Source organism: Pogona vitticeps, chromosome 2 (assembly GCF_051106095.1).
Source record: "Pogona vitticeps strain Pit_001003342236 chromosome 2, PviZW2.1, whole genome shotgun sequence".
Classification (NCBI taxonomy): Eukaryota; Metazoa; Chordata; class Lepidosauria; order Squamata; family Agamidae; genus Pogona; species Pogona vitticeps.
Window position 1 is genome coordinate 301,264,831 of NC_135784.1, and position 18,731 is coordinate 301,283,561.

Here is an 18,731-nt window from a genome sequence, read left to right on the forward strand (position 1 = left end):
TATATATATGTATACACACACACACACACATGACATCGGTGTTCTGTAGCACTTAGTATATCAGACTAAGACTGGAGATAAATATATATATCTCTCTCACCTACCTATCAAATTCCCAAGATCTCCCACCCAGACTTGTGGCCAAGTATACCCTTACTTAAGATTAGCAATGTTGCTGTGTCAGATCCAGCTAATCTAGGAGTAAAAAACTTGCTTCCTTCTAGATTCTTTTGGCTTACAATTCCCATCATCCCCAGCCAGTGTGGCCGTGGTTTGGACGGGACTAGGTTGCCTGCCTCTGATCTAGATTATCTATTGGCCCCAGAAAAGGAAAAAAACAAGTACAGTAGTACCTCGGTTTACGAATGTCTCGGTTAACGTAATTTTTGGTTTACGAACAGAAATCCATTGAAAATAATGCCTCGGTTTACGTTTTCTTCCCCACAGTACAAAGGAAGTTTCCCCAGGATGTATTGTGTCTGGAGGTTTATAATGCCGCCCCTGCACTATAGTAAACCGTGTTTCAGTTTACAAATTTTTCGCATTATGGGAGTCCCGTAGAACACATTAAATTCGTAAACCGAGGCACTACTGTATGCTATTATAGTCACATTCACAGCAATACATTTCAAATAAAAGTGTGCAAATTTGTGGTTTTGGACAGCACTCTGCAGAATAAAACTGGACAGCACTTTCCAGAATATTTCTTGCAGAACATAAACCCCCTGCAATGGTTGGCTGGAAATAAGATGTCTCATGCGTGGGTGCACAGGAAGTACAAAATGTAATTTCTACTGAGTTATAGAGTAGGGGAGAAGCATTTTCCAGCAAAAGACGCCCACCTTTGGATCCCACCAGATGCCGAACTCACTGTACCTTGACTATCCATTTCGGGAAGAAGCTTCCGTAATGGTTTCTTCACCGTCCAGGTGCTGCTGACAAGCGTTGGCATTACTTTGAGAAGTTCCTCTTTATCCTCTTCCCGGAAAACAGGGATGGTCTCCAAAATGAGCTGCATCTGTTCCAACTCATGGCTTCCTAAAGAAGCACAGATATGTCATTGGGACCCTGGATGGCTTAACCCCTGTTCACACATGCATGTAATCACCAGACAACTGTGACATGTGTGAATGAACTACCACAAATCAAGCCTGATCTTCATTTTCCTTAAGTCATGACTCATGCAAGAATCAAACGATACAAGGTGCATGTCTTTGGGAACAGACCACGGTGTTAAGCACGACGTTCAGAAAGGGTCTTCAGATGATAATTCTCCAAAGCTCCAGGGAAATTAAGTAATGTCTTGAGTTCTTGTTAGGCAACTGTGTGGCCACTTGCACACATACACCCCTATAAAAAGAGGGCAAAAGGGGAGAAATGTCAGCACTCCATTGAGCTTTCCTGGAGTGGAAAGTGCCACCAATGTAGTACGTCATGACTGCGCTTCTTGCACAAGATTCAAAAGAAATAACAGTGATTGCACAAGTGTTGTGTTCCCCTCTTATTACACTGGCTGGATTCTTCACTTAGTGAAAACTTAGTAGGATCCTGGCAGCAGACTTGCAGAAAACATCCCTGTGCCAATTTAGACATTAAGAAATAAGGGCTATAATTTAAACAAAAATACAGTAGTGCCTCGCTTAACAACGATAATCCGTTCCAGGAAAATCACCGTTAAGCGAAAACATCGTAAAGTGAAATTTAAAAAACCATTGAAACACATTGAAACCCGTTCAATGCATTCCAATGGGGTAAAAACTCACAATCCAGCGAAAATCCTCCATACGGCGGCCATTTTCGCTGCCTGTATAGTGAGGAATCCGTCCCTAAACACAGCAGGGAGCCATTTTAATTACCCAGTGGCCATTTTGAAACCGCCGATCAGCTGTTCTAAAAACATTTTTTTTTTGCCAAGAATCGGTTCCCGAAGCAGGGAACTGATAATCGCAAAGCGAAATTTCCCCATTTAGACCATCGTTTTGCAACCGCAATTGCGATCGCAAAAAGATTGTCTTTAAGCGGCTTCGTCGTAATGTGGGGCAATCGTAAAACGAGGCACCACTGTACAGGTAGTTTAGGCATTTGGCTGCCTATACAGGAGCCTCACTGATGTTGAAGTTCCCAGGAATCTTCATAGGGATAAGGCTTAAACCAGTACAAAGCTGATGTAAACTGCTGGATAGCTCAAGAGTTTAGGTCTCTGGCTGCGGAGAGTTCGATTCCCCACTGTGCTTCCTTGACAGGGGCTGGGCTCGATGATCCACAGGATCCCTTCCAGTGCTGTGGTCCTTACATGGTGATGATAAACAACTTTGTGTTGTTGCGCAACTACATTCTCATCAAAGTCAAGCATGTTTACATCATTAAAAATCTCCATTTTTTACCACTAGGTGGAAGAAGACAACAATGACTGCTGTTTATGCCCATGATCAATACCTAACAGATCTGTTTACAATGCTCATCTCTTGGGTACAACTCCAAATTCAAACAAGTGTAGTGAATATCTTGTTTACTAATGCCAGGATGCACAGATTATCAAAGAGTAAAAAAAAAATGCAGGTAGCTGAATTGGTCCACATTAGCAAATGAGGAGTAGGTCTTTTGTAAAATGGCTTTTACTTGACTATTCACAATCAACTGCCTTTCAAATCATTTATACAGGGGCAGCTTGCAACAATACACTGTCAGAAAATCCATTTCTCTCCCTGCTACTCTGAAGATTGTGGCTAAGCTGAGACAAAACAAAGATTCCTGAGTTGTATGATGTATAATGTCACAGTTCCCGAAACTTGGAAAATCCTGGGACTTCAACCCTGCAGTCAAAATGCTTAAGTTTAAAGGCAAGCAGACTTCACTAGACTATTTATTTCTGATAGCCATGATCTAGAAATAACCAAGTCAGACTGAGGGCATAATTGCTACAAGAAGTTCTTGTTTGGCCTGTATCGGACTCTCATTTAACATTGTCTAAATAATTAACAAACCCAGATTTTCACCCATGATTATTTTAACAGCTGAAATGACCCACTTCTAATAGCTCTGCAGGAATTCAAGAAGTTGTTGCCTCTTGGAAACTAGTTCACCACTCCCTAATGCTGAAATATAAGGATTCAAAACAACCCACGTGGATTGCATGGCTTAATATGTGGGTCACCGAAGTGCAAAAAAAAAAAAAAAAGGTATTGAATGTTATAATCTTCAGCTCTCTTTAGCCTCTGTGATTACAGGGAAGTACACTCAAAATTGGTTCAGAAGCACTCAGTCTTGTTAACACCTTGTAACCACAGGAAAGTACATTATGCTTTTGCATTAGAGTGCTTTTTTTGGACAATTTTATCTTGTCTGCCAGCTCTATCAGCTTTACAACCAGCATTCCCTCCTATGCACTCAAGGTGCTGTACAATGTGAGGGCAAGAGGAGAAGGGGATGACAGAGGACGAGATGGTTGGACAGGGTCATCGAAGCTACCAATATGAGTTTGACCAAACTCCAGGAGGCAATGGAAGACAGGAGGGCCTGGCGTGCTCTGGTCCATGGGGTCACGAAGAGTCGGACACGACTAAATGACTAAACAACAACAAACCCAGGGGACCCAATCCAGATTGATACCATGACATAAAGGGGTTGTTGTTATTACCGGTTTTCATGTTACAGTATATCCAACCCAAATCCTAATGGGGTCTTTGAGTTGGTGAGATTTTAAGTGGTGAATTTCCCATTGCCATCCTTACTGTCAATTTTCGTGCCTGAGTAAGGACTTGAAGCCGAGCCTCTTGAGTCCTAATCTGATACCTCAGTGGCTCACTCTGTGCTTTTAAGTCCAAGAACCTCTGGGAACCCAGGGTTGGGAACCATCGTTCTAACGTATGAAGAAAAATACATATTCGGGTACAGAAGCAGAGCATTTTTTCCCCTAAATTCAAGACATTGTTTCATTTCTTATTGCACTACTAAGGTCTCCTCCTTTCTCATATAAAAACACACAGGCACTCTCAAAATCAAGCTGTCGTCTTAGGACAAGAAGGTATGGAACAAAGATATTGAAATGTTAATAACAGGGAGCTATTTCCACCTGTCTTTTAGAAGATAGCATACAAGGGTTTATAGGCATCTTGAGACCCAAGGGAACGTTTGTCAATCTGGATGAAAAAGTAGGGTGCACCCATACTTAGAACACTGAATGCTGTTCTGGTCATTTTCAAAACAAGATATTGCAATTCTGGAAAAAAATATGTTAAAAGGGCAGGGGGCGCAAAATGATCAGGACTAGAAAATCTTCCCCATAATATTGGATGATTTTTAGTTTTTAAAAAACTGAAATTCTGGACTTGCCTGAACTTGCAAAGATTTGTTTGTTTTTATTGCAGTTCCAAAAGGTGTGGGGGTTTTTTTGTTTTGTTTTGTTTTGGTGGAGGGTGGGGGAATTGTAGTCCAAAAAAACTTATGTTTCTAAACTCTGGGAACTGTGTTTATGTACACCACATTGGGGAGGTAACAGGTTGGGGTTAGAGCATTAATTGAGATCTGGCCCGTTCATCCAGCCCCATTGCCTTGTTATGTCCTGCATTCTTTCAGCCTTGTTCACAGGAGGGGACCCTTGTTGTGTTCAAAGAACCTCTGGACTCCACGATAGAGAGCACTTTCCATCTCTCTCCACTCCCACCTGCCTCCTGTGGCTTCATCAGGCAGAGAAGCACAAGCCCAGCATGATGTGAAAGCAACGCAGTATTTATTTTAAAACAATAATGCTCTCAATGCGCAAGCCTTGGTTGCTGGGAGAGGCACCGAAGAATGCATTGGCGTGCTGGGTCTCACTCCCCAGGCTCCAAACAACCGGTTCTGCCCCTCCAAATTAGTCTAGCAATTGTTTCTTCCTACAGTAAGCATACACCTACTGAAAATAATTAGCCTTCGTAGGATTAGCGGTGCTACTCTGTACAAATCACCTAAAGGCATAAAACCTGCATGTACAAAGAGAGCATCATTCCATGAAGTCTAGATATGAGTACCACTGTTGATATGGGGAAAGCAGCATTACCCATGCACAAGAGGGTGTCAACAGCAGACTCTCTCTCTCTCTCTCTCTCTCTCTCTCTCTCTCTCTATCTATCTAGCTATCTATCTATCTATCTATCTATCTATCTATCTATCTATCTATCTATCTATCTATCTATCTATCTATCTATCTATCTATCTATCTATCTCTAATTAACTGGACACTGGGGTTGGGAGGAGATAATGAAGGAAAGACCCTCATTAAGGAGTAAGTAGGATCACTGTACTGCACCATTTTGTTGCAGGTTCCAACCTGAGTATATGACTATTACAACACCTTGTGTGATGCCCATGGATCTTCCTGTTGGAGGAGCATCACCCAGTTTCTCCAGTCTGGGAAACTGGACTCTTTCTTCCCAGCAACTTGGACTTCCAGCCCTATCTTTGCCGAGGGTGTCCAGAGAAGCTGGCGCTGCAAACAATGTGTTTTGAGAAGACAGAGGTTGAAAAAGTGAAAGAGATCGGCCAGTTGGTCTATGGTAGAACGGATGCCACCAGGTCTTGGCTGAAATGATCTTGAAAGGCCAGAAGTACGCGTCCATTATTCATGGAACTCATTATACATTTAGGGAAAGCTGTGCTCAGCTTCCTTACCAGCGCGGTCAAAATACTGCAGTCTTGCAAAATAAATATTGGGCAATTATGGTATCATAATGGGAATAATAATAATAGGAGTAGCAGCAAGGAAGAAAGACTGGGCAAAACTGTAAAGGGAAGATGTTTATTTGTTCAGTAACACCAGGGGGTACACTTGATGCCTGGATAAATATTGAAAGCCCTATTTCCCGCTGTTTCTGTAGGTGCTATGCTAGCAAACTTCAAGTGAGGAAGCTTCTTGTTCTTGCAGGCGTGTACACACGCACGCACAAGCAAGCAAGCAAGTTAGAACAACTCACACGTGGACAGAAGGAGGACAGAGGTAGGATTCTGGAAAGCAGGCAGGCAAGAGAAAGCTAACTAGCAGTAGCAGTGTGAGTCATCATCCATTTGCCCGAATCATGGCTGACTAAAAGCACTTCAGGAAACCTCTCCAGGCTTTTCATACCGATTATGGTTCCCACTAGAGATCAGAGTCATAAGCAGAAATTTTGGTGCCCAAAGTTTCACTGCCTGATCGGTTAAGCTTGCATCACAGGCAGTGAGCAGACGCTAGGAGATGATGGAGCAATACAGAGAAATGCCTGGGTCTTGAAAACACAGTGACCATTTTGGTCCCACATGGAGCCCCCTGTCCTGTGCTTCCTTCTGCCTGAGGAGGAGCAGCTAAAGGTGGCACACCCACCTGGGGCAGGTGAGTTTCATGCCCTTCTGGCAGCAAATACCAAGGAGAGCCCTTCCAGAAGTCGATTTTGGTGCCCTCTGAACTTCAGCACTCTGGATCGACACCTGAACACCCTGTCATTGTTACAGTTCTTCTAGAAATATCAAATCCACAAGCTTTGTGCTTCTGTTTGCCCAGAGTCTGGGTACTGCCAACAGTTTCATCTCCCCACAGAATTTGCTTTGCCTGAGATACCGTTTTTGACTTGCACATAAGGAAAAGGCACCATTAGCAAGACATGCTGGGAAAAGTCAACCAGTAAAACCGTTAACCAATACTTCTTGTTTAAGCCTCTGTTGTTTCATGGGAAAAGATCAGACATGGCCACAGAATAAAAGAGGAGTACAAAGCAGAAGGAGTCCATCAGTCATCCAACAGTGGCGTGCAGGGAAAGTGCTGGCCCATAGACAGTGGGAACAGCTAGACCGCAAATACAAGTTGCACAATGTGAAAACACAGGCAAGTCTGCAGCTTTTATAGGCCAAGGGAGAACCATTATTTTGCCCCATAATTTTGAAAAAAGTGATTCTGGGGCTAGAATTCCCAGAATCACACACCCAGGGTGGCTGCTGGGATTCTGGCGGGTAAAATCCACAAAGCAAACAAATTCTGGAATAGAATTGTAGAGTCAACAGCCGCATTGAGCAGGGGGTTGGATTGATGGTCTTGTAGGTCCCTTCCAACTTCACTTTTCTATGATTCTATGATATGGGTCTGTCTGTATTCCTGGTTTCACAAAAGCCCACTTGTGCAAAATTGCACTTCCGGTCCTTGCTCCCAAACCTGTTCACAAAATGCATTCAGCAATTTAGAGCCATGATATTATAGCACTATCCCCATCGCACACCATCACTGCAGGCTTGCAGTTATGATGCACATCTGCAAGTGTGTGTGTGTGTGTGTGTGTGTGTGTGTGTGTGTGTGTGTGTGTGTGTGTGTGTGTCACATGTATGTCACATGTATGTCACCACTTCTTCATATGCTCACTTCTGTATTTTTATATTTGACTCCAGCTCTCTAACAGACAAATATTACTACCTGTGAACAACCCTGTTACTTGGCAAATTTATTAATTCATAAGGACTAATCTTACAGGTCATGTGTGTGTAATGCTAAAAAGCCAAGAGCTTAGAAAAGCTAGTTGTCTATATTATAACTGTTAGAGGCATCTGCCAGCAAACCAGGAGTATTCTTGAAGCTGCAGTCCAAAAAAAATCCCCGAAAACACAATTTTATGAAAAAGCTTAGGATTGCTAAACTTTCTTGTACTGCCCTTTGGTTTCTCAGTTTCTTTTCAAAATCATGAGGACCAGAAACCTATTTTTTGTTTCTTAAAAATAAAAATCCCAAGAACATGAATAGGATGCCAAGATTTCTTTCTAATATGGCTAGCAGGCTCCAACCAAATAAAATGTAGGGTTACAGAAATTTCATGAACTTCCTATTATTGAGTAGAGATGGGCATGAACCATCAGCGCGGCCCGGTTTGTTTACCGCCGCAACAGATGTTCGGCGGTTCAGCACCCACTTGGAAGCAGCCTCTCGGCTTCCCTGCCCCGCCTCCTCTGGGTGGTGCTTCTCAGTGGGCACCTGCTGGAGGGGGCGGGGCACCAAACCGCCAAACACGGTGCGGTTGTGGTGTGAAATGAACCAAGCCGAACCACTCAACTGGCAGTTCATGCCCATCTCTATTACTGTGCTAACAGACAGAAGAATATAGAGGAAATTTCATCACCTATTGAAATGCTCCCTCAAGGACAGAAGGGAAAACCAGAGAGAGAGAGAGAGAGAGAGAGAGAGAGAGAGAGAGAACAATTGTAGACTTACCAGCAAAGAGCATCTTTCCTGTCAGCATTTCTGCTAAAATGCAACCAGCTGCCCACATATCAATTGCTTTGGTATAGTTGTTGGGTGAAAGGAGTAAGCGAGGTGATCGATACCATTTTGTTACCAAGCCTTCTGACAGGTAACCCTGAAAGAGTTAAATATATCTAGATTAATATATCCACATTTGAATGAATAATTATGGGACAGAAACTTTATCTTGCCCTTCATAGAGTGTGATACTACAATTTTTACTCTACTCAGGGAATAACTTGGAGATAGGAAATGTTTAATTCTTATATTACCACTTCCAGAATTCTCAGAGATCTACTCCAAAAAGCAAACATTTCCCAGTCAGAACCGCTGAATTATCCAGTAGTTCATCTTAATCATTTTAGAACGGCCGAGCTGGAAGGGTCCCTAGGGTTGATCGAGTCTAATCCTTGTCAAGGAGACCCAGTGGTGAATCAAACTCCCAACCTCTGGCCCCACAGCCAACTACCTAAACCACTGAACACTGACCTCTTTCACAGAGCCGTTAAGAATGATTTACTGAGACAAAAAATGTGTTCGCTCAAAAGCACAATGAGTTATATAATGCTATTACAGTTATTTTTCTTGTAGTACCCTTGGCACAAGAATACAAAATTATCATACAATATTATCTATTCTTCCACAAGGCCATCGGGCATCTGTTAAGATAATACCTCTTTTATCCTTCTTTCCCTTGCCGAATCATGACGGCTATCGTAATGCGCCAAATGCCTTTTCATTATTAATCGCTAACCAGCATGACTATTCTGTTGTCTCATGATGAATAGCTAATGCAGCTGAACAGCTGGCCTGGAGGGCATCCTCAGCGCGCGCCACACCCGGGCCTTCACAAAAAAAAAAAAAGGAGCCCAGGTGGGCTCTGACATCCGGCACATACAAGACAACAGCTCCTTCGACAAATAGCCAGGCAAATGGAGGGATGCTTAAGCAGAAGAAGGTCTTTTCAACGTGTGCTGAAAACGGGACTCTTTTCAGCCACTGGATGGGGAAACTAGCCCTGGAAACCAGTCGCTTGCACAATCATGATAAGAAATGCTACCCAAAAAAACAGCTTGTAAAAGTTACATTCTTAGATACTAACTCACAGAATTCCTAGCATGAAAAAGCAATTGAATTCTGCCAAGCATTGCCTGTCACTGAAAGCTTATGAACTTGAAATCAACACAAATTGTTGTCATCGTTATGTGCTGTCAAGTCTTTTCCGACCTACGGCGACCCTATAATGAGCGATCTCCAAAATAACCCTGCCCTCAGCTGCCCTTGCTCAGCTCTTGCAACCTCAAGCCTGTGGCTTCCTTTAGGGAGCCAGCCCATCTCGTATTGGGTCCCCCTCTTTTCCTGCTACCTTCCACCTTTCCCAGCATCATTGTCTTCTCCAGAAAACCCTGCCTTCTCATGATGTGCCCAAAGGAGGACAGCCTCAGTTTCAAATTTTTTGTCTCCAGAGGTAGTTCAAGCTTGATTTGATGTAGAACCTACTTGTCCATCTTTTTAGCAGTCTAGAATATCCACAAAGCTCTTCTCTAGCACCACATTTCAAAAAAAGCTAATTTTTTCTTCTTCCAGCTTTCCTAACTGTCCAGATTTCACACCCATGCATGGCAACTGGAAATCTGATACTGTAGTGTGAATGATTAGCATATTACTTAGCTTGCCATACATGGGAGAGTGGATGAGTCCCCTCCAACACCTACCCACCCAAGCCATTCAAAAGCTTACCTAATAATGACAATCGGCCAATCCCACTAGGGAAAAAAGGCAATCTGTTCGGTTTAACTGATCCAAGTGCTTTGACCCACTTCAGCAATGTTTTCCCAAGTCACAGCAGCAAGTGGAAGAGGTTGCAAGATCATCTATCTCAACTCCCACTACTATAACAATACAGTATGACCCTGTATCCATAGGACATCAATTCCAAGCCCACCTATGGATGCTGAAAAAAGTGGATTGTATTGCACGCTTTTTAAATAGTGAACACTCTACATAGCATGTTCTCTGGCTCTCTCTAGTGGCCAGTTCTGGTGATGACATCGTGGAGATATATTTCTCTAGCAAGGAATATACATACCATAGCACAGTGGTCCCCAACCTTGGGGCTTCAGATGTTCTTGGACTACAACTCCCAGAAGTCTTCACCACCATCTCTGCTGGCCAAGATTTCTGGGGGTTGAAGTCCAAGAACATCTGGAGGCCCAAAGTTGGGGACCACTGCCATAGCATGATCTCTGGCTCCCTCTGGTGGCCACCTCTGGTAACGTCATCTTTAGAAATATATATCTAGGATTTTTCTTTTAATATTTTTATTATTTTCAGACCATGGATAAGTGAATCAGCGGATACTGTGGATAAGAAGGACCTATTGTATTGTGATTCTGACAGCACATTTTCCAGTTTTGCCATGTGTTTGCCTAGAAAAGAGTATGAGACTAAAATTATTATTGTTATAAAGAAACATAAGACTGATTCTAGTACATAACATATGGTTTCATATCCAGAACAATCATGCCAGTTACCTGTACTGTATGGAAATTGTGTTAATCGACTTCATGTATTAATTTAAGGCACCTTCCTAACCAGTGTATCACCATCATAGATTTTCATTATTAGTAATAACCACCATAGTCTACTCTTCATCATTTCCAGGACACAATGCAATCAACTATCTTATCCTCAGATGCCGCCCCCGCGGCAGGTCAACAAATCTCAAATCATTTGACAACAAAATCCATCCAGTCAATCAAAGAAATATTTCAGTAGGTACACCTGAGTTTCCCTCAGTGACTCTAAACTGGAATACTCTAACAGAAATCAAAATGTTACTGCCAATTGAATTTTTATCTCATGTTCTCTTTAAAAAGTTCATCATGGGCTACACTGCCAGTTTACAATATTTATATCTTGCCCTGCATCACAAGATCATGAGGGAGGATACAGTCAACAGAATAATTTTAAAACTATCGAGAGCAGCCATACATCGCATCAGAACTCAACAATCTAGGCAGATTATGACTTCTATACCCCAAAAGGTTGGGGCCAGTTTTTAAGCTGGTACTAAAATGAGGTAGCTTTGGTGTCACAAGGCCTCCAAAGGAAGGCCATTCCACACCTGAGGCTTTGGTTCTACTGACCATAAAAACTGCTGTTGTGTTCAGTTTCGCTTTTTAAGAAAAGGTTTAAATTTTGGCCTACACACAAGGCATAGTATGCATATATGGAGTAATATGCCTGGGCAGTGAGTTTTTCTACTCCTCCACCAGAGGTCTGTTGATCTTGAGGCGGATGTGGAATCAATTCATTGGATATGTGAACACCCCTATCTGCATTATTATTTTTAAATTCCTGCTATCTGATACAGCGCTATACCAGACAGCAGGAAATAAATAAAAACACTGTGGTCTGTTTGCCAAAAAAGCTGACACAATGCCAAAAAGCTCATTCCCTGCCACCAGTCAACCAAACCAAGCTCTCCTTCCTTCCCTTCCCTTTCAGCCCCCCACGACCTTCCTCCCCTCCCACCCCATCTTATAGCCAACCTCTTCTCCTTGCCCCCCCTCCAAATCCTTCCCACCTTCTACTCCCCTCAGCTGCCTGCCCCCATGCTCTTCCACCCTCACCCCTTGTCCCCTCTTTCCCTTTCCATCCCTTTCCCTCTCCTCCTCCTCCTCTCCTAGATCGCATTCTTCTCGGCTGCCACCCTGTCCCAGCCAAGTGGAGCTACGTGGTCGGACATGGTGACAGAGGCAGTGGTGACAGCAATATCAGAGGTGGCAGCAGTGGGGGGACCAAAGAGTTGGTGGTAGGGAAGTGGTAGTGGTGGTGGTGGTGGTAACGACAGCAATGAGGATGCACACGTCAACCCAAAAGGTGTGGATTCCAGGTGACTTTAGCCTGACTCCAAAAAAACACGACCCCTTTATTCACACAACAACACAGACTCTGAGATGATGACTGACTGAAGGTCATCAGGTGGGAATAATGAAATGCAAACAGATCTCCATGGTTATAGACACTAACCGCTGTACCTCAGCAGGCAAAAGCAGAACTATTTTTTCTGAAATGCCCTTCTCTGAAAAATCAGAAAAAAAAACATCCTGACTTTGGAGCAGTCTCATGTGCACTTGTGTTGCTGGTTCTGAAATCCCTTTTCGCAGACAACAGACCTACAAGCCTCTGGATTCCTGCTGCGCATGAGAACGTGCCTCACTCTGCATGCCAAAGGAGCAAGCATGCTGGTCCCAAAAGGGGAAGAGTGTTGTCTGATGAACAAACAGGCTCCGTGGTATCGCTGCTTGCACGCTGGCATGTACAGAGAAGGAGGCTAATGCAATGTGACAGTTGCTGTATGACCCAGCCAGTACCCTTGCAGGGAGGAAAAATGTGTTGAACTTTCCCTTCCTTTTCTCGGTACTTTTCCAGAACTCATGCTCAGACTCTCAAGGGTACTGTCGTACTGGGAACTGAGATGATGCAGTAAAAGAACTGAACTGCAGCAAGCTTATACAACTCTCCTCTGGATAATCTCATTTCAGATTCTTCTGCACAGTTTCAGTTCTATATATGGCAGAAAGGGTCTGTTCCATGGACCCAGCACTGCAAAATTAAAGTGAAATAGAGAAGCCCTGTTAAGTTGCTGAAGTTGTCTCTCTTGCAGCTTCATTTTCTGAATCAAAATTAAGACCATCAGTCAGGATCCACCCTGTGTGAAAATCAGCCTATCGTACCAGGAAAAATACAAACAAAACTCCTGCATCATCTCGAACTACAGTGGGGTCTTGACTTAAGAACGGCTCGAGTTAAGAACATTTTGACTTAAGAACCGCTCTCATAGGAAAATATTGACTTGACTTACATACTTAGATTTGAGTTAAGAACTGAAAAAAACCCACGTGGGAGGCAGGGAAAGTGCAAAATTTGAACTTTCAGTTAACTGTTGGCCAGTGAAAAGGGTGCCTGTCTCCTTCCTCACTCCTCCCAGCGTTTAGAGAGTGGATTGGGAGTCTTCAGACTGCCTGGTGCTGCCTGGACTGTATTTTCCCTGCCTTCCCTGAACCTTTCTTGACCTAAGAAAAAAAGAAACAAAATATTCCCCCTCTAGTGGTCGAAGGCAGAATAGCAGCTTCCCATTAGTTTCTATGGACGGAAAAGAGCAGATACGGATCAAATGGTTTTCAATGCATTCCTATGGGAAATGCAGATTTGACTTGAGAACTTTTTGACTTGAGAACCGCCTTCCAATACGGATTAAGTTCTCAAGTCAAGACCCCACTGTATCCAAATCTTCTTACTCTGCCTAGCCATCCACCATGCACTAAGATATCAAGTCAAGGGGAGGGAAGAGGGATACACATGATTTGCATGGATTTAGAGCAGTGTTTCCAACTGGGAGGTCGTGACCCTCAAGAGGGTTGCAAAGTGTTTTCTGGGAGAGGTCATGGGGTTGTGTTATGTGTTGTTAGTTAAGGCTAAGGCTCCCCTTGACATTTAGTTCAGTCGTGTCCAACTAGGGTGCGGTGCTCATCCCCATTTCCAAGCTGTAGAGCCAGCATTTGTCCGTAGACCATTTCCGTGGTCACATGGCCAGCGCGACTAGAAACAGAACACCTTGACCTCACCATGGTGGTACCTATTTATTTACTTGCATTTTTACATGCTTTTGAACTGCTAGGCTGGCAGGAGCTGGGACAAGTGACGGGAGCTCCCTCCGTCGCATGGATTCGATCTTACGACAGCTGGTCTTCCAACCTTGTAGCACAGAGGCTTCTGTGGTTTAATCCGCAGCGCTGCCACGTCCTTTTATATGTGTTGTAGCCCTTGTTAAAAAATTTCTTCCTGGACCTTTTGGAGTGTAATATTGAAGTTAACATGTATGTGTATGTATAAGAAACATCTCCTTTGGGGGAGAATGAAGCCTTCATGTTCTGAGAAGGGATGACTTTGCCCCATTTAAAAGATGTCTTTTTAATGGAAATGTAGGGGATGGTGTTACTTGGCTATTATAGAAGGGGGTCTTGACCTGAAAAAGGTTGGGAACCACTGATTTAGACTGAAGTTGATGGCAATTTTTAGAGTATTTATTTTAATTGTATTTTAATTGTTTTATCTTTTTATTGTATTTTAATTATTGTAAGCCACTCACATTTGATCTGTTGATCGTACAAATAAAATTTAATTTAATTGTAAGCTGCCCAGTTAGTTAGTTAATGACGCCCACGCCCTGGGTAGAATGGGAGGCATATTAGATAGATAGATAGATAGATAGATAGATAGATAGATAGATAGATAGATAGATAGATAGATAGATAGATAGATAGATAGATAGATAGATAGATAGATAGATAGATAGATAGATAGATAGATAGATAGATAGATAGATAGATAGATAGATAGATAGATAGATAGATAGATAGATAGATAGATAGATAGATAAGTTCCAAGTTCGAAGAAGTTCCTTGCCTCCAGGCAAGAGTGAAACAAAAAAGGGGCTTTTGTTTTCCTCCTCAAGGTTTATGTTATTTGTCCAAACCATCTCTGTGCAAAACTATTTTCCTTTCTCTTCAAGAAAGAAAGGGTACACAGGCACACAGAGACCAAGCACAGAATGAGAGTCAGATTATTTAAGAAAATGGGGGCAATTTCTCCCATGCTTCTAAGTCCTTGCAACAAAGCAGTCATTAGTGTCATTTGAATTCAAATGTTGCATATGACCATTTGGCTTGATTTGTGTAAGAGGAGTCTCTACACTGTCTGTCTGTCTGTTTGTCTGTCAGTCTCTCCAGGGCCACATTAGTCCATGGCTGGGCCCATAGACTTTCAGGTATTTGAGGGCTCCCTTGGCACCTCAGTCTTTCGCCCCACTATAGCTGACAGCCTGACCCTGGTACCGTAGGTACTAGACCGCAGTGCATAGCCCTATATCGATTTTGAGGGTCTCCCGAATAATTCTATTCACAATTTTAAAAATAGTTTTATTGTGTGAATAAAACACTTCAAGAAAGCACATTTTGGGGGCAAAGTACTTTTAACCATTAGAGCCCTAGGGCACCTTAGCCAAAAATAAATAAACAAACAAATAAATAAATTGATGGGCCCCTGATCCTTGTGGGGCCCCTAGGCTTCAGCCTAATGGATCATACGGCCTTGTATCTCTCTCTCTCTCTCTCTCTCTCTCTCTCGTACACAGAGACACCATCTTGAAATTGTTGCTAAAAAGGTCCTTAACCTAAAGGCATCACAAGAGCCTGTCTTTAAAATTGAGGCTTTGGTCTTGCTCTCTTAAGGAACTGGATGACGATGGGGCTGACCTGGCAAACCTACCCATCTGGCCCCACGGCTGTCAGTTTCCGACACACACTTTACGCCTGAGGTCAAGCGTGTGGACTGACAGTATTTTCCAGAGTGTTGGCTTAGGGCTGAGTGACTAGAGGGCAGAGAAGAGGAAGTGAAGGCAAACGTGGGAATTTTGTTGTGCGGGGGAGACACACCTTTTTATTTCTGAGCAGTTTTTTCAAACTCATAGCCACCCTTTGCCCTTCACTTAATATAACCCACATTTCAGACGCCTGTGAGAGACAGTGTGGTGTACTGGTTCTGTTGTTACAACAGGGTAACATGGGCTAGAACCCTGTCTCAGCCCAGATGCTCACAGGGCGGCCTTGGATCGGTCACTTCCTCACCATTTTAGCCTGCTTCTAAAAACAATGGAAGAGGGCCACATCTTGTGGGAGGGAGTTCCACAAGTGAACTGCGCATTGTGGCAAGAAACACATTCTTCTATCGGCTCTGGACTCTGCGGATCAACGTCATGGTGTGGAATTTGAGGACGATAATGTTTTGTAGATTCAGTGCGTTAGAAAAGCGGAAACGGAAAAAGGTTCCCTCTGCTTTGTGGCTCAGTCTTGGTTCAACAAGAAAAGCACACACCCTTTTCCCTGTAATGATCATGGGGCTGGGGGAGTGAGGCTCCAGAAAAAAAAATTCAAGGCTGGAGCATACTGCCTTTACCGTTTACAATGATCTTAATTAGGAAACTGATCCCTGTAGTTTTACACATCTAAACATTACATCATTTAGAGAATGCCTATTATTAAGTCTATTTAGTATATATTTTTTTAAAAAATGGTATGAGCAGCCTCAACCTCAGGCAGAAACCTCTTTTCAGGTCTAGATACAGTGTGACAGGAAGAGCAAAAGCTGTTTTTAGCTCTGTAATTCGGGCACAATACCGCAACAGCACGGGGGGTAAACATGTCTCTTAAGGACTGCTTGATCCAAAATGGTGAGCTGGGGTGGCATTCCCATTTGGTCCTGAGCAAGGGATGGGCATGTGAAAAGGTTTTTATCTGTCACCCCCCTCTCCAATAATATTGAGCTCATGATCTCCAAGCGCTGGGTGGATAACTCAGTGGTTTAGGCATCTGGGTGTGGAGCCAGAGGTTGGGAGTTTAATTCTCCATTGTGCCTGCCTTCTCTAAGAAGATCTAGCCTGTGTGGCCTTGGGCAAGCTGCACAATACCAGGAGATGCCCCCAGGAAACCACTTCTGTGTATTCTCCACCTAGAAAACCTTGGGAAAGGTCACCATAAGTCAGAATCGATTTGATGACACACAGTTAGTTAGTTAATGACGCCCACGCCCTGGGGAAATGGAACTGATGAAACCACTCTTGAAAACCCCTATTAGGGTCCCAATAGTTGTTTCTGACTTCACAGCACATAACTAAAGATCCCATGATCACAGAGATGTAAATCTTCACTTATTCTCTCATCACAGGTAACAATAAAAGTGCCAACATTTTGTTTCTGGAGGGGAAGATCAAAGTTTTGTACATTTTTCACAGTTTAGCACTTTTCCTTGGAAAAAGCCCCAGAGGCTGTTTTGTGTTTAATTTTTGTGCAAAATGTCAGGTGTTAATGCAAAATGGAAGTTTTTGCACAAAATACAATTGTTGCGCAAAATTTATTATTATTATTATTATTATTATTATTATTATTATTATTATTATTATTATTATTATTATTATTATTATTATTATTATTATTATTATTATTATTATTATTATTATTATTATTATTATTATTATTATTTGCTAAGGCTGCAACTGCAAAAAAAAATTGGCTAATCTTTTGATTCTCAGGTGAGATAGAAAAACCACACTGTGGCTTACCAATTTTTTTTTTGATGGGGTGTCTGTTACTCAATGTAGTAAACAGCAGTAGAGTAGGCCCACGGAATCAATGAGGAATTGGTGAGTCATCTTGTCCGTAGGTTCCATTGACCGAAAGGGGTCTACTCTAATTGAGACTAACTATCCTAAAGTAAGCAAAAGTAGGTCCATTTTAATCAATGGACATTTGATGGTATTGGCTTCCCAAATCACCGCTGATTCAGTAAACCTACTCCAGCGCGATTTGCTATGGTAGGCAGCGGGGTTTGAACCAATGTGTAGACACCATTTTTCAGTAAGGAGAACATTATTTACATGTAGAGATGGGCACAAACCAGGAAAATTATGAAAACAAACCACCCCCCAAATCCTTGGGAAAATGAACTGGTTCACGGTTCGTTTTTTCCGGTTCATGCCTTGGGGGGAGGAGAACCTAATGCCTCCACCCCCTCTGCTGCCCACCCTCCTGCTCCCCCTTTCCCACTGCCACATCATCTCCCTACCTGGTCCTGCCTCTTACTCTGCTGCTTTCTCCTCTTCCTCATCCACCACCACCATCTTCAGGAAACAGAGGGCTTGGCTCCCACAAGGGAAGCTGGGCTATCATCTCTGAAGATGGCGGTGGCAGAAGAGGAAGAGAAGGAGGCAGCAAGACCAGGAAGGGAGGTGACAGGGACAGTGGGAAGGAGCTGCAGGGGGCATCAATTTTGCCGAAGGAGTAGCAAAACAGTATTGGAAAAGAGTACATGCTGTGTTGCAACAAATATTGCTCTGTAAGGTGCCATTAACCCCAGAACTGTTTTTATTGAGTATGATACCTGATAACATAGATAAGACAAAGGAGTATATACAGTGGTGCCCCGCATAGCGAGGTTAATCCGTTCCGGATTAACCATCGCTATGTGAAATCGTCGCTAAACGGAACATAAAAGCCCATTGTAACGCATTAAACATCGTTTAATGCATTCCAATTGGCTCTAAACTTACAGTTCAGCAAAGTTTCCTCCATAGCTGCAGCCATTTTCGCGTCCTCAGTAAGCGAGGGGAGGGCGCGAAAACGCTGCGTGCGGCCATTTCGGGCGTCCGGCGGCCATTTTAGAACAGCCAAACAGCTGATCACCCGACTCTGTGGGAGGCTTGGGGGGTCGGCAGCAAGAGGAGGAGAAGAGGGAAAGTGGGGGGAGGATGCGCAAGCGCGCGGCTTCCCTCCCTTCGCCTGCCTGCCTCGCAACCTGCCTTCCTCTTCCCGGCCAGCGCGGCCCCGCATCACTCTCGCGGCGGCGGCGGCGGCGGCGGTTCCTTCCTGGCACCCGT

At 43.4% G+C, this 18,731-nt stretch overlaps 1 protein-coding gene across 3 annotated transcripts in view; it reads right to left on the minus strand.

The window, feature by feature from the left end:
* Nucleotides 1–18,731, minus strand: part of MAPK4 (mitogen-activated protein kinase 4) — an 87,415-nt gene that overhangs the window by 9,876 nt on the left and 58,808 nt on the right. For all 3 annotated transcript variants that reach the window (XM_072992932.2, XM_072992934.2, XM_078384134.1), the window contains exons 3-4: nucleotides 8,204–8,348; nucleotides 877–1,038 (exon numbers count right to left, since the gene is read on the minus strand). In XM_072992932.2, coding sequence (XP_072849033.2) covers nucleotides 877–1,038; nucleotides 8,204–8,348 — 307 coding nt within the window. The remainder of the gene's footprint in view (nucleotides 1–876; nucleotides 1,039–8,203; nucleotides 8,349–18,731) is intronic.